The following is a 21,274-nucleotide window of genomic DNA, read 5'->3' as shown; positions in this document are numbered from 1 at the left end:
GTTAAAGACAAAGAGACAAACGTTTAAAAAAAAAAAACAATAAAAGGAAGAAGAAGATAGCATACAGGTCATGCAGCACAAGATGGCAGACACAATGCTTTTATGAAGAAAGGAGGCCAACAAATACTGATAAAAGACAAGGCACAATGACAGGCAAGAGAGTCGACCAATCGGACAGGACAGACAGATGTAAGGAAGGCCTTACCGATGCGGTCCAGTCGGTCGATGGCGACGGTTTCGAAGGCGCGCCGCATCATGGGGTACTCCTCTAGCACCTCATTAAAGTGGTCGACGGAGAGGGAGAAGAGCCGGCAGTAGGTGTCTGCGCGCACGCTCGCCGTCCGTCTGCCCTTGGTGAGCAGACAGATCTCTGTGTGGACAAGAGAGAGAGAGAGACAGAGGAAAATAGAGTTTTTTTTAAAAAAAACGACAAATGAACAAACAGAAGTAAAATGCAGAATGACTGAGCGGGGGGGGGTCATAGGGGAAATCATCCCAGTAATTACAGCACATATTATCATATAGATGAACCTTGAGTACAGGAGGCTAATGTGAATGTAAATAAAATGAGAGGCCCATCAGCAGGACTGTCACTTGCATTATGCCAAGATAATTCATCATCCTCTAAAGGGTTCTAATAAGCCCATACAATACAGGACTCAGTTGTGCTTTAAAGAAAGAGAGAGAGAAAAAAAAAAAAAAGCTGTCAGGCGTAACAGCATCAACGCGACGCCTTACTTCTCCGATGTAACGTATAACTAAACAGGGATTTCAAAGCGTCGCGGCACTCCTGCCTCTGACATGACAGGAAGTGAAGTGAATAATAGCATAAAGCATGCATCAAAATTAACCCTGCAGGCCCCTTTAAATCTGATAATTACATGGAAGGCAACTTCTTTCTAGTTCGTGTTGAATCTGTATAATTAAGAGTGCGGACACAACGCTGAAAAACATGCTCATTTTAAAGCAAATGCAGGACACTGGGAACTTTAAAATGTAAGCCTCAAACCATCAAACATTAAAGCCTGTTTGACAGTTAAAAACAAAAAATCCACCCAAAATAGTCCAAATAAAAATCAAAATGTAAACGCTAATAGGTTTGCACTTATTAGTATCAGTGTAGAGGGAGAACTCCTGGTATCAATGCTGCTACTGAAGTAAAAGACAACAGGGTAAACATTTCTCTCTGCAGTCCAGAAGCGGCCCCGTGTCAGCAGATGTAGGAAAACAATGCAAACACCAACTCAGATTCCCCGCATTTATTCAGCTGGCAGCAACAAAATGAAAACGCGCGGCTGGGAGGTGAGATGTGATGAGACATCTGACATTCAGCGGCATCTGATCTAACGCGGGCAGAAAAAAAGTACAATTCTCTCCAAACATCGCCTCCCTGTTCATTGATTGTTTGATCCCTCCTCCGTTTCTTCTCGTTTCGTTTTCATCTCCTGAAGCGGCTCAACCTCCGCCCACATCTGCACTCCTGTCCAGTCTAAAGCGCAATTTCCTTCTTCGTTAAATCGCTAAATGTTAACTTGTTATGGTGTGATCTTTCTTGGCTCTGCCGTGAGCCGTCATGAAAATAGAGCACAGAGCGTGCGAGATGTGCGAGCAACACTCTCAAACTGTGGGTGTGAATAAGGTGTTAGTGCTGGTAAAATGGAAAAAAAGCTTCCCTTCCAGCCGTACCTCTGTCAACACGAGAAGACACACCGAGCGAAGAAGGAAGCGACAGAAAGACCCATGTAGTGTTACATATAACCTCACCGACGACGGGGAGAAGAGGAGACTGATGGGAACGCTGAGCCGTGTTAATAAAAACATGCTGTGTTTCCAATGACAGGCGGCGGCGTTGCAGAGGTGAACGTGTTAACGTGTTACTTGAGACAGAACAGCAAGTGGCTCGGGTCTCAGAAAGGTTGAGTGGGCGACTTGAAAATAACTGATCCCCCCCTAATTGCTCCCTGTCATGGAGCTAAATTTGGATTGATGGTGTACAGTTTAAACGGGGAGTAAAATTCTGAGTTGGTAGATTCGCCATTTCAAAGAGATACGACACACACACACACACACACACACACACACACACACACATACACACAGAACCATAAAACAGTTCACATGCTGACAGTAAAATTTGGGCTCCCTCTTCGATTCAGTGGGAACAATACATCACAAAAAAGTCAAAACATGATTAAGTTATTTGTCGCATCTCCACAAATGGTTTCATATTGTTGTATTCACGTCAGAAAAGAGGAAAAAAACCTGACGATTAATGTATTCAGTCCATCTGGATTGATTTTGCTTTGTGGCTGCAGAACTGTTTCTTTGTCTCAGATAACTTCAACTTTCTATTTTTGGCCGTTCTTCAGTGTTACCGTGTGTTTCTGAATGGTTATAAACACGTGACCTGGAATTAAATCTGGACTCAGACTGAATGGTTATGCTGCAAAGATCCTCAGGGGTACTGTAACAATCAGCGTTGTGGGTGAAAATCTCTCCATTTCTGCTCTATCGGAGTTTGAATTTTTCCTCAGATCATAAACAGTCTTGGGACTTGAGGTTGTGAGGAATATGTATGCCAAATCTTGTCTGCAGTGACATGAACATAAGAGTGAATATTTTACAAGAACTGCCTGTTCTACCAGTGGGAGGCAGAAAGGAATCAACGCAAATGACGAGCGCTCTGCTAAAAAGTAACTCAAACATCATAGTGCCAATCAAGCCCTCGGCGTACCCACACAATGGCATAATTTAATTTCACCAGGAGAACAATAATTGTTCTTTTTTATTATTATTAACACAAGTACAAGTACACAAATCTTATAACTCTTTTAATTAAGTTTTTCTTTGTAATCTCTCCCACTAGTAACCGAATTACCATTTTGGACATTTCAAGAAAACTGGGTTAACAAGTGTATTCTCAATAACATGGGCTAATCGAAGTTTGTCATTTGATGTAACACACCTTAAAAACTATCTTATGTCATGTTTTCCACCCTATTTTCAGCCACTTCTTTCAAAACCTGTAAGAGCTTAAAAAAATAATCATGCAGTATTTATTCAGCTTCTGAATAAAGCATGAATATTCATTGAATCCATGCTCGCTGCAGACTTCCATTCAGGCATGTAGCCAAAAACCTATTCATATACACCCATTGAACTGAGTTTTTCTGGAGTATCAGGTATTCATTAATGCTGCACCCTATTCAATCCACCAGGCTGCACTCAACACTATTTATCACTGTTTCAGTGCATGAAAACCACCCATGAGAGAGAAAAATAAAGAATTTTCAGACTGTCTTTACATACGGGCTGTACATACGTCCATCAGAATGTTCAGCTATACTCCATCTTCTTTCGGTTGACTTGATAACAACGCCAGGCCTAAATGCTGGTGAGGATCAGTGAATCCCTCAAGATTGTGTGACCTTTTCTGTGGTTGCTGGCAGTCAAAGAACATGGACTTTATTTTCCAGCCATCCACTTTACAGTGAGAGTCACAAAGACTGACTGAACACTTTTTTTCCCCTTAAAATTTCAAGAAGGAATCATAACAAAAAGAATGAAGTACTGGTTAGAATTCAGTTACCCCTCATAGATGCTTTCACATAGTCAAATATCTCCTCACATTTTGAAAGTGAACTATATCTTTACAATATTTAATATTTCATGGACTTGTTTGATGTAAAAGCTTGAACAGAGGTTTTTTTTTTTAAAAAACTCTCTGGAAATATGATCCCTGTCACCTGGAGAGTCTTGATGTTGCGTGGAAGTCAGAGGCCTGTTAACACCTCCTGTGATGCTTTTTGACACGTGTCTGTTGCCTTGTCACAAAGCATCACAGTCGACCCCCGGGGCATTGTGGATAATTTGCCATCACTCCATGTGACACGTACTCTCACGGCAACCGTCTCCCCCAGGTTCCCCCATCTTATGCACTCCCTATAAAAGTGGGACTAAGAAGACACTGAATTGCCACTGTCCTCCTACAATAGACCCGTAAGACCCTCAGCTTTAGTGTCTTTGCTGCAGAAGTGTGAGATCCCGACGTGTAATGTTTTCCACTCGGGTCCAAGGTTGATTACTACGATCCCTGGTTAGCATGCAGGTGCGCCGCTGACCATGGCTGGAGGTGTTTTGTGACCCGCTGTCCTCCTGGATGTCCTGTTCATTGCTATGCTAAATAGTTTCCTGTGGCAGTGCTCGGTATTGTTCCCCTCTCCGCTGCTCTGCGTTGCCGCCTCAGTCCCCCTCACTGATTCTCCATGCGAGGCACGGGTCGGCCTGGTTGCGAGGCGAGCGTGAATCATACGGGAAACAGGAGAAAGAGCGAGGTGCCCGGCACAGCCAGCTGCTCCCGACTCAGGGCTCATCTACTAATGCCGTACAAATTGGTGAAAATACCAGCGGGGCAGAAGGCAACAGCAGGTGGCGGGCAGCAGCAGAACACAGCCAAACGAGCAGGGCTTCCTTTATTTTTTGGACAAATACAGCACCCACACACGTCATGTAATTAAAGGATTAAACAGTCCCTTTGATGAAAACATGTCCTGTGTGTTCTGTATTGTTCATGCAAGTTCTACGGAATTTAATTAAATGGTTTCACTGGAAATCTTCCCCCATATTTTTCCACTTCTAAATGCCCTCATGACCTCTCTCTATTTCAAAATAAATGTGGACTGTGCTGTTTTTTTGTCTAAACCTCTGCACAGCGTGGAAGCCCAACAGAAGCAAGCTGTAATACTTAAATAGTTGAAGATGGCCATCTAAAATCCCGACGCACATTAGAGAAGCGTTTCCAGCTTCATAAATATTGCCACTAGGGGTCAGTCTTCAGGGTTAAACGTTGAGAGTTTTTCCCAAGTAATTGAAACATTTTTCAAATATAATTGCATTATACACCTTAGTTATGCTGTTTTCAGATTAAGCTGCTGCTGAAACTTCTTAATGCATTAAGTGCATACCCACTGCTCTCCTCTCTTTTAGTCCCCAGGTATTTTTGCACTAATACGACACGTCATCAACTCTATATTCTCTCCGTCGAGCCCGGTTGGGGTTCCCTCTCTGAGTCAAATCAGCTGACCTGAGCTGCACGTCTGGTTGTGAAAGAGATTCCAATTGATTGAAGAAAAAAAAGCTAACTTTGGATATTAATGCATTTCAATGCACAAGGTCGGGACCATGTGCAAAATAACAATTACTGTGACGATCCTTCCAGGATGTCAAAATGAGCTCTCATTATCAGGGCATCTCATCCTGAACACAAGGTACCAACGTCCTGCAAAAATGCTTCACAGCATTTTCAGACGGTCGATGTCGATTGTAGCTGTTATTTAATTATAATGATGAGCTTTATAGAAACGAGACTGAAAAAATGGATATGACCATATATGGTCACTTACATGATAAATAGATAAACAATTTAATAGCGGACTGAATCCGTTTCAAGCAATACGAGATATATGTTGCCTGTTTATTTATGTTTAAGACAGACTACTATTCTAAAAAAATTACTTTTTTTTTTTTTAGCAATTTATGCTTTTGTAGCTAAAACTATACAGAATGTAGCTGGATGCTAAACATTTTTTTTTTTTAACTATCTTAAGGTATTTACTCTGAAAATACAATGAAATTATGGAGTGAAAAATATAGTATTGAGGTAAATTAATGATGAAAATCTTTATGAGGTAATATCAACTATTCCTTTCTTTATTTTGACCTGTCAAGCAAAAAAAGTGGATATAATAACCAGTGTCATCTCCTTCTTTCTGCAAACTTAAATCTTTTGGTATAGTTTCTCATTGGTCGAGGGAACAAAGACGTTTGACGTTTCAACCTGCTCTCTGTCGCAATAACCCGGAGGACGTCTCAACAAACAGGAAGTGCAGCCGCTGTGCAACTGCTGCAGTCCCTCCACACTGAACCTCGGATGCCTTCCTCCTGTGGATATTTAAAGCAGATAGCTTTGCAAATGGAGTGGCATGATGAGAGGATGTACGACAGCGATCCTGAACAGGCAGGAAAAAAAAAAAAAAAAAAAGACGACTCATTTCTTTTTGGATTCGCTGCCTTCCTCAGCTCGCCTGTGAGACATGAGCTGCATGCAACAGACACACCAAAGCGAAGGTATTCTTAGACTCCTCAGCCTCCATCCATAGTGGGGATGAACTCGGGAGATAAAATATGCAAGAACCTCTAAAATAGGAAACTTTGCTTTCCTTTCACACAGACACGACGGTGTCTGCCTGCAGATTTTTGCGGGAGTAAACAACGTGCAATGAAATTACATTTGACTTTTTAAAAATTAATGATACCCGTAATGCTTCTGAAAGAGAACGGGACCTGTGCCGAGAACAGCAGCGGAAGACAGAGAGCGAGAGCACAGCAGAGGACGGGGAGAGAGGGAATCGCTCCTGATGTGACTCAGAAGAAACGTCCATAGCTGCTGCTTTCAGTCTGCGCCAAGCGCAGCGGGGACGTATGGAGGGAGAGAAGAGTTCATGCATGTGCATTTGTGTGTGACGGGGGAGAGGGTGACCTCTGTGTGTCCTCAGGGATGCCTGATCCACGCCTTGGCCCACTCCAGCAACCAGATGAGTGGTTATGTAACCGCAGAAGCTGACTAACGTCCAACACTGGTTAATGAGAGTCTACATTTACAATAACTTCACTTCAAACGGCTTCAAACACAAAGCCCTGGGCGAGTCCCACGTCTTACCTTATAAATGTATGATCATGACTGTGAGGAATGTTTTTGTGGCAGCATGCCAGCACGAACATATGGAATTCATGCTTTTATTTTGATGTTGAATCGATAAAAGGATGTAAATCAACACTAAACAAATTTAATTTCCAATCTCTGTTCTGTTGTTCTTACCCCCAAAGTAGGATCCGTCAGTCAGCTTCATCTCCTTGTTGAACTTGGTGATCACGCTGGCGACGCCATGCTGAATGAAGTACATCTTCTTCCCGACGGTGCCTTCTCTGATGATGTAGTCGTTGGGTTGAAAGACCTCAAACTTCAGCTTGCTCAGCATCCCCGTCACGAAGTTGGGGTCGGCGTTGGCAAACAGGGGCATGGTCGCCACAAGCTTACGGCAGTTGAAGTTCACGATTTCCTGTTGAAGGGGAGAAAAAAAAAAATCACAAAAAATGAACTTATTTCCACCTGAAACCTGAAAAAATGAGCATCAGTGAGTTTGGAGAAAACATCAACATAAACCTATGAATTGGATGCATATTGCTTCTTTATCCCTAATACTTCTAAAGCACTTCCCATCTCTCCTGAGAAGAAACTTTTTGGCAGACATGTCGGATCCTGATGAGTTTGCCCTCTGGTGCCGGCTGCAGGCCATCTCTCCGGTCTCATCCTGTCCCCTCGGACCCAGCAGGAGATTAGGAGCTTGTTGTCTGTTTACCCACACATCTCTGTTGCTGTGCAGATGGAGAGCGGGGGCACTTGGCATTTGCGGTGGTGTGTTTTTGACCCCGCATGAGGGATAGCTCTCCTCCAGTGACAACGGGACATTAAAAAAAAGACAAGCAATCTCTGTGACGCGCGCAGGCCGCAATGAAACGCGATGCAAAGAGTTCAACCTCAGATGCCGGTGTCACCGATGCCACGGGGGGTTCTGACCTTAATCATGCACCAGAACTAATGAATTAGGTAGTAAGCAGTTTTCATGCCCAGCCAGGATTCCTCATGGGGAAACAATCTTTGGCTATGCCTATTTAAAGATTTGTTGGCAGAGAATAAGAGGCAGGGAGACGGAGGTAAAGGAAGAGGGGGAGGGGAGGGAACAGATAGAGCTGTCTGGCTACTCGGTCATAAAGAGGCCGCTGTTTGCATATTTTACCTCGCTCGCTGCCAAATGCCTGTATCTAACAATACTGTTCTGAGTTACTGCAATTTGAAAGTCGGTTTCGAGCCAAACATTTGGCCCTTGTGGACGTTAAATCCGGTTTGCGGATGACCTTGCAACGTGTAAATGACACAGACGACATTAACTAGTTTGTTTTTTTTTCCTTTTTATCTCAACATAAGGAAACGTTGTTTATAATTTGTCCACTGGGTGAAGCACTGTTTCAGTAAAAACAGAGGCTTCTTTGGAAATCATGTAGTGGATTCTTGTTTTGGAGAGCGAACATCGATGTTTTTTTTTCTCAAACATCTGACCGTCAAGATAGTGACACGTATGGCTTTATTGTTAACATCCTTTAAACAATAAATTTATCTCCTCTTCACTCCAGGCGAAGCTCTTCATCAACTTTTAACTGCTGCATGTTATATTTGTCTTTCTGCTCCACTCATGCTGTGAATAAGTCACTTCTGTCTTCTGCAGCTCCGTTTTTCATCGATGTGAATAAAACTGAAGAAATCTGATAAATGCGTATACATGCATGAAGATAATGTCACGATCAGATAAAGGCCGTTGTCTAAGAATATCACATGACAGAAACAGGCTCCCAGAAATAAGCTGTGCATTTCAACATTGCTGTTGGAGGAGAAATTAGTTACGCACTAAAGAAAAAAAATGAGAGAAAAATATTTTAAAAATCTTGCTCCTAAACAAACAAAAAAAAAGAGTCCCATTAAAAAGCATTAATTGTGTATGCATGTGTGTTCGGCAGTATTTTTCCTGAAACAACCCGTTACTCCCTTTCCAAAGTGTTTGTTTCCTTGTGTTCTTTGTACCAAAAACAAATCTATCGCAGAAGCTGATTAATGAAATGCTTTTTACCAACTACAAATCAATTGCTTGCCATTGCAGAGTCCTTGAATGCAACAACAAAGGTTAAGTTTTTTTTTTTAAGCACTCCCTCCAAACAGCTGCATAACGGCATCGAATGGTTCATTGTGATGGATTACCTGTCTGAAGCAGGTTCAGATTCACTGGAAGGCTACAAGGTGATTTCTACGGAGTGCATCGGGAGGAAGAGCAGCCTGCAGGGGGCTCCGGGGAAGATAAATTTCACGATTTTGGCATCACAGTAGACATTTAAAATAAAGTTAATTTTAGCTTTGTTTAATCTACTAAAGCAGGACTTTCATGTCACAGGCTGCTGACATTCTTACATGTCTGTTTGATAAACTTACGCAAGACTCATGATAGATGACACACCAAAATCAGTTTTAAGAGTACTTTAGCTGATTTTGGATTCTTAGCTTGTCTGAGAGCTGCGGAGTGGAGTTGATTCTGATCCCAAATTGACCTGTGAGCTTTTTCTGTTTTAGAAGGAGCCGGCACTCAGGGGCAATCAGCCTGACTCAGGTATCTCACTGTGAGTCTGTCTGCCCGAAATACATCTGGCCCCTACTGACGTTAGTCAGCTTTACAGCTGCATTAACTGATTCCTGACTGAAGGACAAAAAAAGCTCTCAATCCCCTGGCTTTATCTCTAAAAACAAAACTTATGACCACTTTGCAGCAGCAGCCAGCAGAGTAACCACAGTGGATAAAATATGCCCCCTCTGCGACAACAGAGGGAGCACCATTAGTCGTGTCACGCTGACACATTTAGCTGTAGCTAATTGATTAGGCTGAAATTTACTATGGTTTTTATACTGTACCGTTGCTTTTAGTCTAATCTTGTACAAATTGAGGTTGGGGGAGGCAGGTTCTTTCAGAAAGCAGAATCGTAGTGACTTCGTTTTTAAAGGAGGGATTTAGGAAGAACAGAAGACCTCAGAAATTTTCGTGGAGAATCGAGTCGCCACCAGGTCGCCACCTCGGCTCTATCCAGCGAGATCGGCCCTGGATAGCTAGCTGATCTTAAGTTATTATATCATGGTTTATATTCTTTATAAAAACAATACATTTTTCCCCACAGCTACATTCTTTATACTACTGTTACTGTGATGACATGTTCCTTACTCTTTCAACCCTTCAGGTGACCCGATTCTGTGATTTAACCTGCTTATTCTTTGGGAAGAAGAGACTGCTGACACATCTTCAAGCCATTTATCTGTTTTAGTGTCCCTTTTTTTTTGTGCTAGTGTGACTCAGTTTGCTTTTACCTGACACTCTCACGGGAAGAGGTCTAGTGGTGCGACGCTGTCTGGCTGCAGATTCCTAACTTTTGCCCGCAGTACACACAGAAGTAAGCCTGTAGGATTTTCTGTCTTATAAGTTTAGCGGCTTTAAATCCCTGTACCTTCTTTTGTGCGAGCGTGGGAGCGTCGCGGCGGCTCCGTGCGCCGCGGCGCTCCGCCGTGCAAGGTGACTTAATGGGGCTACATGAGAGATGGTCGTGATTTTCTACGCTTGCTTTGCTTTTTATTCCTCTGCACTCTCAATATCACTGAGCATAATTACCCGTGTAATGCGCTGATACCAGGAGGTCAGCCAAGAACTCAAAACTTGCTCTCTTACTTGACGCCAAACTTCGCACGGCGCGTGAAAAAGGTACACTTGCTGTGTTGTTGCGTACCTTTACACTTTCAGTATTTAGCACGGGTCAAAGTGATTCACAGGAGATGTTTTCACGCTGAATATTTTCACGTCTTGTTGAACACTGACTCTAGTTCGCTCAGGACGTTGAGGAGAATCCATTCGCTCGACCTTGAGGGGTGCGTCGACAGGTGCTGGTGTCTCGGTTTCAGCTGCTACGCTCTCAGAGTTGCCAAATGAAGAGTCATTGCCTATCTTCAGGGAATAAATACTTCAAAAAAAATTTTAAAAAACTACGTGGCACGTACCTGTCAGGCACTTTTTAATGTTATTTTTCACTTGTTCTAAAAATAACATCAAAGCCCTCAAACGGGAAGTCTGAATATGTTTATGTTCCTGAGACAAAGCTTCTGAATAAGTGCGGGTCCAGAGAAAGTAGCCGTCTCACCTCTTTGAGCGGGTCGTTGAGTTCGCTCAGGATGTTGTCCTCATCGAAGATCTTGCCTTGGTAGCGGTGTTCGTAGTAGTCGTGGATTTTCTGCCGCATGTCCGCCGGAAGCTTGTGGAAGGACATGTATTGCTCCACTTGCTTGTACTAGACGGGGCGAAAGAAAGCAGATGGATCAGTTCAGGCGAGGACGTGTCCGTTCTTTCAAGCAATCCCACAATGAGCGCAGAGGGAAAAAAAAAAAAAGAAAAAAAAAAGTGCTGTTTTCAAGTACACCTTTGAAAAACAGCAAAGCTGCGCAGAACCGCGCAGAGTGCGTATCTGCGTCGGTATTGAGGACAAGCCGTGCTCTCGCACAGTCACAGGGCCATGTCCTGGTTCCGCGCGAGGGAGAGGGAGAGCGAGGGAGGCAGGTGGTGAAGGAAAGTAGGAACAAGTAAAGGCCCGGGGGTATGTCAGGCCAAGGTAGCAGTTCCGATTATCTCACCCATGCACGAAACCAAGCCCTAATGGGCAAGCGAGCCATGATCTAACAGGAACGAGCACGGTATACCTGATAACCTGAAGAGATAGACGATGAAAACAAACAGACTGCGTAACTGAGGTGGTAATTATTTTCATAATTTCTCCGTAGGATTTTGTTGTACTCATTTTATATTGAAGAAACTAAGTAATATGAATACATAATTGATTCATTCATCTTCTACCGTGCTTTATATAACCAGCGGTGGTGCCGGGATGGAGCTGATTCGCTTTCATAGCTACACAGTCATTTTAAAGCATTTTACAAAAGATCAAGACCTTTCTCCCTTCTCCTACGACTTTATCAAATCCAGGGTCATGGAGGGCTGGAGCCGATCCCAGCCGACAGCTGGGTACAGGCCGCCGGTCCGTCACAGGCCGAACGCAGAGGCGGACAGTCAGGCACGCTCACATTTACACCGACGAGAAATTAGACGGTCACGAAGTAACCCGAGAATTTCACCAGGATATTTACAATATGTAGAATGATAAAGTACTGTTCTCCGGCATCTCATCAAAACACTAGATGGAGACCTTTGACCTTTTGAGATTTGGTGAAGCAGCTTTTTTTTTTTTCTTTAATGCTGGAGTCTTTTGGTACAAACGACAGAAGAAAATTCAGGCATTTTTAAGAATGGTTTAAGACTAATTTTCTTGCCATTGGTTTTAGCATTAAGGTTTTAATACCATCCTAATCTTGAACTGCAGATTTATCTTCTATAAGCATTTTAATGTTGACCTTTAAATAACCTTTTAATGATTTTCTTTCACATTTTATTTGAAAGCACTTTGAGTTGCACTTTGCCCACGAGAGCCGCTACATAAATAAGGATTATCATTATTATTTTTAACCTCGCAAAGTGGAGGAGAGTTTAGCCTCAGACACAGTGTGATTCCGGGCTTGGGGTCCTTTGGGTGCAGGCTGCATGTTATCTCTGGGCATGTTTTGGCTTTAGACTGGTACTCAATCCAAATACATGGGTTTGTTAATTGGTGACTCTAAAATGCCCGAGTGTGACTGTGATCGTCTTTCTCTCCAGGCACAGGAGTCGAACGTGTGAAGAAATTCTAGTTGAGTTTAAACAGATTGTCCAACTTTAGTGGACTTTTTCCACTTTAATTGCCTGTTATCGCGTCTTGAAATCCAAATAAAGTTCCACCCAAACATAATGTACCATACATCGGCTGCACTGATGATTTAACGATAATTATAACGATAACACAGTTCATTGGAAAGATCAAGGGCATTTTGAAAGCTTTGAGTTATTTCTAAATGACCTTGCATGAGTCAGGCAGTGCTGAAAACGATGAATAAAGCGAATGGCTGTCGCAAAAATCTATGACAACATACCTGAATTGTTTTATATTTTTAAAGTTCATGGTTTTTTCTATAAAACAAACTAAAACTAATATTGTGGTGTTAAGGTTATTCAGAATTGCTTTGTAATGGAGCAGTTTATAAGTAAGCGCTGAAAGTTTCATGTTTAATAGGTGATAATAAAAAAGGAAAAAAATATATTTTATGTCCTCATCAGCAACCTAGGCAGATGGTGAATATTTTTACTGAGCCGGCATCGCTTTATGGAAGATTTTCATGCGATGCAGCCAGTAACCAAGAAGGACGAACACACTGAACTACAGAAAGAAGAGAAATGTTTGCTTTACTTTGATCTGTTTCTTTCTTTTTTTCTCAGTGTTTCCACAGGCAGGGTGGCGAAAACAATCTTCCCATTCAGCTCTCTGTTCTGACACCTGAAAACAAGCCGAGTCTCTCGCCGCCTCTGGTAATCGTAGTAGAGCGAGTGGGTGAGCGGCAGCAGCAGCTGCGAGGTGGGCCGGCCCGGTCCCGGCGGCCGGCTCTTTGACCAGCGCCGTGCGAGCGGACCCACAAAAAGAGAATTTGTCAGCGAGAGAAAAAGACACTGGAGTCACAATGGCTCCTTCATTGATTCCCCTCCCAGCTGTGGGAGGGCGATAAGGGACCGAGGGTTTTGTTTGCGGGAAATTGATTTATTTTGAGTTCACACGGTAGAAGTTGAAGAGTGCCCGCAGTGGCTTCTCGCAAGGCCTTTTGAACCCAGGTGCCGTGAAGGTGGGGCAGCAAGTGACGTTGTGTGGCCTCCGACTAAATTTCATGTCAAGTTTAATGTCACAACAATGCAATGACTCACTTTCATTTTAACACAACCCTTCATTTGCACTTTTATTGGCTAATTCAGGTAGATTTTAATAGAGCAATTTTTATCACTGGCGCAGCGTCATCTGCGTTTTTCTCTCTGTCCTTTTCTCTTTATAAGAAAAGGCTCAGAGTGGACACAAAATGAACTCACTTCTCCTCTTGTCGATGTCATATTTAGTTCATTTAGTTGATATAGTTCGGCACTGGAGTACTTCCTTGTCTGCAAAATCAAATATTCCCATAGAATTATGTGTTTACCTACTGTATACATTCTTGGCGTAATCTAATGAAACTCCTATTTTATCAGAACGTCCTGAGATAAGAAGGGCGATTTACAAAGGGATAACAATTAGAGTGACAGGATGGAAACATTTACGTTCTTCATATGGGCTCAAATGGATTTTGATGCAGCAGAAATTGATTTTACACACACGTGTCATCCAGAGGACGGTGGATTCAAATGGCATCGTATTTCCATCTCATAAGCATTTTTGCATGGTATGAAATGTAATGGAAAAAACGAAAAAGCAAGGAAATTATTAGAACTGTCAGCAGGACACGAGGGGAGTTACATCTACGAATCATTTTAGAAATGGAGAGCTAAAACGGTCGAGCCAGGCTTGCTGTTTCACCCTGTTTTCAGCACTAAACTAACAGCTGCTGACTGTCGCCTAATCCCCTAATCGTCTGTCAAAAAAGCGTATTGTGCAAAGTCTCAAGCCATTCCTTTAAATTCAGAAACTTGTGTAACGCAAACATCAAAAATACGGGGAAAAAAAAAAAAAAAGCAGAAACAGTCTTTTACACTTGAGTGCACCAAAGCCTCAATGTATTCATGGGACCCCAGGTTTAAACCCATGAGGGAAGCAGTCAGTTCATCCCATTTTATAATGAATTCAACTGGCTCTGCAACTTCTTCACTGTGTTTTGATCAACAACGCATTTCAAGGGGAGATTAGACTGACAGTGGAGACCAGAGCCTTCCCAAATGCTATGATGGTCGATCAAAGTTCGAGTTTTTCTTCTTTTTTTCCAATCATATAATTCAGTTCCCTTTTCCTCATCAACCCCTTGTCAAAACATCCTCTGCTCATAGATAATTGTAGCCTCATATCCACACCGCTCTGCTCCCCTTCCAGCTGTGGCAGTGATAGATGAAATGACTGGAGGCCCAGCACCCTGAAGCCATCCCCGCTGCTCCGCAGCCTGCTCCACTGATATGCACAGCCATGCAGCAAGTCGGCCCGGCCTCGGCTTGGCTGCACACTGGGGCTCCGTTACCACGAACATGGCATCCGCGGCCCTCAGAGCTGTCAGTTCAATGCCTGCAGGGACGTTGAGGGGATGAAATGGGATGTAGATTAAGCACATTTGCTGTGGAGCAGATGTACATCACACACTGGGAAAGAGGCATGTCACCATTTCAAACAGCGACTTCGAATGGTGCTCTTGTTCGCTGTGGGCGACCTGCTGTCATGAACCCTGTTAGGCATGCGACGGTTTATGATCAATCACGTGATTACAGTTGCGTTTGTGTTTCTGGATAAAAATGCATAAAAATGACTGGCTGTGGCACTTGTGCAAAACATATGCAATCCATGCACAACAATCGCAATGAAAAGTTTAAAGTGTTGTGCAAAACAGTCCTGCAGCAAAAGCACGAAGGCTGTTGTCTCGACATGGGATTGACCGTGAAAGCAGCCGGCAAGGTCAGGCCATCATACGCAAATTGAAAACAGCTAAATGCTTCCATAAACAAGGTGTAAATTAATGAACTGGTATTTTAGCATGTCCCGTTATAGCCAAGGTGACTCTGCTCCGATAAGAATTACGACAACAACCTCCCCCGTGCAGGATAAATCATTTGTACTTTGTGCATCAAAGTAGTGTTGTTTTTGTGTGTGTGCGTGTGTGTGTGTGTGCGTATGTGTGTGTATCTATGTCCCCGAATAAACTTAACGATTTTGCAATTCACTTTTCGTCACTTTTTATCTTGCATTATATCATTTTCTGTTGAGCTTAAACATTTGACTGTTGACTGATTAATCACAGAATTATAATTTTAATCGCTGGTTGTCAACTGTGAGGATTTGTTGTTTCTATTTGTTTCACATGAGCATTTAAGAAATATTGGTTTCTGATCATTAAACCAGGACAATTTTCAGAAAACTAAATAAAAAGTAGAATGTTATCTTCTTCTCTGTGACCATCTCTCCATATACCAAAGATATTTGGATATTTGTTTTCAAAACGTGTTTCAATCCTCCTCACTGAACTGAAACTTTCATAAAAGTAAAACATAAACAGATTTTGTGGTAGAAACATACTGTATGTAAGTCCGTTTCTGGTTTTAATATTACAGCTAAATCAATTTGAATTCAAAATCTCTTCTTCAGTAACAAATACTGACATTTGATTAAATGCATTTACTAGTAATGGAAGCATTTTTCATTGAATTCCACCACTAATAACAACATATTAACATACTGTACTTTTTTGACATGGCAAAAGTTTAACAGCAAAGCTTGGAGTATTTCACTTTATGTGTGATATATAAACATGTTTTACAGTGCAAATTAAATAGTGGGAAAAAAACAACTTTATAATTACACTCCCTAATATTTTGGGATGCGTCTGCACTGCGTTATGATACTGATACATAACTGCACATGTTTGTAGTGTTATAGCTTTCATATGTTACGCAATAAATGAAAGCCTTCCTCAAAAATGTAAACAATGTTGCGTAACTTATACATGTTTGAGCTTTAGTCGAGTATGGCAAATTCTGGTAAATGTTTAAGCTGTGAGGTGAGCTCAGGTTGTAAATATAACACAGTCATTAATAATTCCCAGTAATCGGCTTGGACTCATTGTCCCGGCATCATGTGAAATACTATTTATTTGACCAGCCATTTACATCAGAACACTCTATATGTGCTCTTTTTAAATCTGCGTGTCCACGCTTACATCATTTTTTTGTTACCACATAAGTTAAAGGTCAGCTCTTCGTTTTAATCACAAACGTGTTCGGAGGAGGATCCAGATATACCGCCGAGGACTCTAATCTCCTGCTTTATAATGTGTGTGTACATCGAATTCTGCCGCATGATCGCGGGCAAAAGTTTGGGAGTTAAACTAGGCTTCTTGCGTGCCAATGCAAAGCACATCAGTCACAGCCGGGTGTTCTGGGAATTGCCCAGGCCCCTCAGCGGGATCACAGATGGTGGCTCGGTTCAAATGCTGGATAATCATGTGAAAAAAAAAAAAAAAAAAAAAAAAAAAAAACATATAATGATGTAATAGTGACTGAAATGCAAGGAAAGAATAAAACATGTTTACTGGCAGCGTGCAGCAGACTATAAGGTGGCTGGTCATGACACAGACCTCTTCAACCTCAGGGAGGGGGGGCCAGCGAGAGAGAAAATCCTCTTTCCTACTCATCGCTCCGGATATTCTGATCTGTGAGAGCTCAACCCACAGGTCCGCACAGCCGCTGAGAGAGGACCTAATTTATTTAAGGCTGCCTTCAGTGTGCAGGACTTTGTTCAGTCAGAAAGAAGAAAAACTTGAAATGAAAACCATCCCACTGCTAATTAGCATTACTCACTTTGAAACAGCCATGATTTGTACGTCATACCTTGGATTTTCCTTTTGTGAAACGATCACCAATTGTATTACAAAAACTTAACTTTATTCTTGTATTTTCCACCGTTGAGATTCTTACCTTTTCTTGGTACTGCCTGCGCGAGGAGTCCAGCGACTGGATTAGAGCCGTAGCGTGGCCCACAAACATAGCGTAGCACGTGGCGCCGACAATCATGCTCAGCATAGTGATCCACAGGTCAGACATGCTGACGGGCGCCCTGGCGCCGTACCCGATGCACAGCATGTGGCTCATGGCTTTGAAGAGGGCGTAAGAGTACTGCTTACCCCAGGAAACGTTCTGCGGAGAGGACGGGGGGGGGGGGGGGGGGGGGGGGGGGGGGGGGGGGAAGAGAGGGAGAGACAGAAGAGAGGGGTTGGGGGGGAGTTACTGCGAGGCAAGGTGTGGAGGAGAGGCTCTCCTCCAGCAGGCAGGATGGAGAGGCCAGGCTTTCCTTTGATGGATCGCTGAACCTCAACCAAACATTCAGCCGGCGTCCTCTTCATGCCTCAGAGCCCTAATGCCCTCACTGAGTGACCGAGCCTTCTACCTTTTTACCCCCCCTCTCTGCTCTCCGTCTGCCGGGACCTGCCCAGCTCCATTCATTTCTCTGTTGACCAAAGCAGCTCTCAAAAGGACCAAAAAAAAAAAAACAACAAAACCAGACACTTGCATTGTTTACAGAAGTCATGGTTTCCCATCAAGCCCAGGACGTCTTTTATCGCAGTGTGCAGAGAGAAGAGCGCAGCGCCGTCTGACTCTCAGAGGTACGGCTCTAAGTGACCGATTCCAGGTTCCAGGTTACTCTAATCGTGCATGGTCTGTGATTTCAATTGTCCAATAATATCTCAAGCTTGGATGCTCGGTTTTGTGTCGAGCAGGATTTAGCAGCAGACATTTTGATGTTGAGTCTTCATTATTCAAGCAGGGCTGTTTGAAGAGAATCTGATCGGTCAACGGCGACTGAGAAATAAGCATCTAGAACAGCAGCAAACTTCAGATCACCTTTGAAAAAGATCATGTTCCACGATACTTTTTGCAAAGCTGATGCATTACGCAACATAAATAGATTATGACAAGACGTGCCAGGGGGCATCGATACATTAAAGGACTTTTTTTCACGATCCCTTGTGGTCATGTCAGATTTATGAATTCTTTCTGCAGATTTACAGGGTTCATCCTGCTCGTGGTTGATATTGGATCTAAAAGAAAACATCCTACACAAAACCTCAGGGGACAAACAGGCAGTATATCTTTCTTAGACTGACCTCAGGGTGCTTGTCTTATTGTGGCACAGCATCTCAAACGCTCTGAAATATTCACAGCGAGGCAAGCGAGGGCTGGAAATCCGAGGATTTGAACCGTTGTTTCTCTTCCTTGTACTTTAAAAAGTGTAGCATCCATTTGGAGTGACACAGCCCAAAGGTCTGAGCATCACCAGTATGCGAAGTGCTTCATAAGAGGTTAAATTCCTAATTAATTCATTCCATATCTTGGCTTTAAGGCAATTTTTTTTCACACTTTATTGAAGGAAGGTCCATTAGAAATGTCATTAAGAATCACTTCCCTCTGAGTTTTTTTTAGTCCTTCATCTATCCAAACTACAAAAAAAAGCTAATGCCTCACACAAATTAATAACTGATGTAGAATTTCTTACAAATTTTGATTATTTTTCTCAAACTACATGGTTTCAGTAAAGTAAAAAACATTTTTTTTAATCATTTAGCATCTCAGTACAAAAGGCTTGAATGGCTTTCTGGTTGCATTTCAGATTTTCTAAGTCTTAATGCGACTTATACTGGTCTCAGCTGTAGTCGTGTCTGAGAGTCGGAGCCGCAGGATTTAGACTCCTCATTAATACACTATATGTCAAATGTGCGTCTTTTCCCTGGGGATGTGTAAAAACCGCAGTCTGCAACAGAGGGAGCCCATTGAGGGTCTACATCTGTGAAACCCAGAGAGCTCCGATCTGGAGACAAACGCGACAGCTCCACAGTACGAGCCTCATCTCCACAGCCAAGATGCCGACTCCTCCAGTGGCTCCACCCTCTGCAAACGAGAAGCGCTGACGAAGCGCTCCTCCTCGCACCCACAACAGAACAGCTAATGAACGACATATAAAAGCCTCTGGAAAATACAGTTAATCTCTGTCGTTTCCATCAGCGGGCGTAGTTCCACGTGATTCCAGAGCCCATCATGTCCGCTGTAACTCGTTTTGTCATGCCGTTCCCCCCCCCCCTTCTGCACGACTCCGTGTTGTTCATCGGCTGGCATTTTACTAAATGAGTAAATTTACAGCTAATCATTTGCCTTGGATGACTCATCAATTCACATCTCCATCCTGATTAGCTGTTTGTTCCAGAGACTTGATTAGAAGATGTGCGATTATTACACTTGCCAGTTTAATAACAAATGAAGTCCAATTCGAAGGAATACCGAGTTTTGATTAAAAAGAGAAACGTAGAGAGCCGACATACTCTACAGTAAACATTACTGGAGTCATTACCAAAAACGGCGTCTGAAATATCAGGCAGCCGCCGCTGAATTCCCGCAGCTGTTGTTTTCTATCTTTTCACACACCGAGCATCCACTGCGGGCGACTGAAATGATGAAATGCCATGTGCGAATCCAGGAGCTTTACATGTCATTTCACATGCGTGCGGCTGAGGAGGTGGGCGGCTGTTTACCGAGCAACACCACGCAGTGTTTGTGTTGACATTTTTTCAAAGCACGAGGGAGCAGAGAAATCTAGTTTTTGCCAGATGTTATCACACAAACTGGAGTGACTCACTTCACCTTTCGCTGTTTGCCGTTCGCACGTGTTTGGTGCACACAGATAAGCTGATCCAGGAGGAAATGCCTGCGGGGCATCGCCGTGTGGGTCAAAACAGGGCTCGGGGATCTGCATCAGAGTGTGCTGCGGTGTTCAGATGTCATTTCATAATCTGATGTTTGCTCATATTGAGAACATGCGGGGGACTTCGGTGCAGATTTTCAAATAAAATGTCAGAAACTGAACCCTCTGTGCAAAGTGTTACAGTAAATGCATCTATACAGTTTAGATATGGTGATTGATTGATACAGAACCATTCTGAAGAAGATCCTGGTTCGAATGCCTGTTAGGAGTTTGCATGTTCTGCCTGTGTGTGCATTGGTTCCCTCCCATAGTCCAGAAAACCTGCACCGTGGGTGCCAGAGCACGACCTTCGACCTTCTCTGTGTGGTTATCTACCAATGGATTAATTCACTGAAGAAGTTTCCCCCAAAAAACTAATTGGTTGATTTTGCAGTTGGAATTTAACAGAGACAGATAAGGCTGTTTATGTGGTGAAAAGCTCATCTAGTCAGTGAAGCTCCCATTATTTATCAGTTATTATTTATCAGATTTCTATTCTATCTATTCATGTATTCATGGGAACATTTTGCAAAAAACTGCAGATACAAATCTGACAAGCCCAAAGAGGCGCTGACTTTATCCTGCAGCGACACTTGTAGGAATATGTAATGATGGCGAACTCACAAGTTGTGTCTTCTACAGCTATCGGGAAAGAAGAGGAAAAAAATCCATCTGTTTAAGTGTCCATCCATATTCCTGGATTTTCGGATTACGGACCTTAGTGCTGAATTAAATTTACATCAAAGCAAAGCAGATTTTCTAAAAGAATTCCAGCTGTTTTCTCAAATCTCTGTGACTCGTATAGTATTTGTTCAACATAGAAGGAAAGGCTTTTATGCAGCACAAAGGATGCCAGAGACACAGCCTGTTGTGGAGGATTACTGTGGGATATGTGAGCAGGGGACAAAACTGCAGCAGCAACTGAAGCTTAATTTCCTTTGAACAATATTTCTGCAGTTTGTAATTGTTTCTACAACTATCATCATTTGCAAAACTTTCAGTGCAGCTTCATTCGACGGGGATATAACCAGCATTTATGAATTAGCTTTGCTGTAATAATGTTTGTGCATTTTATCAGAAGTCTCCAATAAACAAAACAGAAATGTGGAAGAAAAAGCAGAGCTGAGAGCTTTAACTCATCCAGACTGCCTGGTTGTTTTGGTTGCTACATGTCGTAAAAGCTTTCCGTGAGAAG

At 42.8% G+C, this 21,274-nt stretch overlaps 1 protein-coding gene across 1 annotated transcript in view; it reads right to left on the bottom strand.

Moving 5' to 3' along the window:
• The window catches only part of hcn1 (hyperpolarization activated cyclic nucleotide-gated potassium channel 1), a 65,040-nt gene that overhangs the window by 8,997 nt on the left and 34,769 nt on the right, over window positions 1–21,274 (bottom strand). Inside the window, exons 4-7 of the mRNA XM_030085463.1 lie at window positions 17,265–17,483; window positions 10,840–10,986; window positions 6,878–7,118; window positions 206–370 (exon numbers count right to left, since the gene is read on the bottom strand). Of these exons, the coding sequence (XP_029941323.1) occupies window positions 206–370; window positions 6,878–7,118; window positions 10,840–10,986; window positions 17,265–17,483 (772 nt within the window). The remainder of the gene's footprint in view (window positions 1–205; window positions 371–6,877; window positions 7,119–10,839; window positions 10,987–17,264; window positions 17,484–21,274) is intronic.

The sequence above is a fragment of the Salarias fasciatus genome (genome assembly GCF_902148845.1).
Source record: "Salarias fasciatus chromosome 7 unlocalized genomic scaffold, fSalaFa1.1 super_scaffold_4, whole genome shotgun sequence".
Taxonomy (NCBI): domain Eukaryota; kingdom Metazoa; phylum Chordata; class Actinopteri; order Blenniiformes; family Blenniidae; genus Salarias; species Salarias fasciatus.
This window is presented reverse-complemented; position numbering and strand designations above follow the sequence as displayed.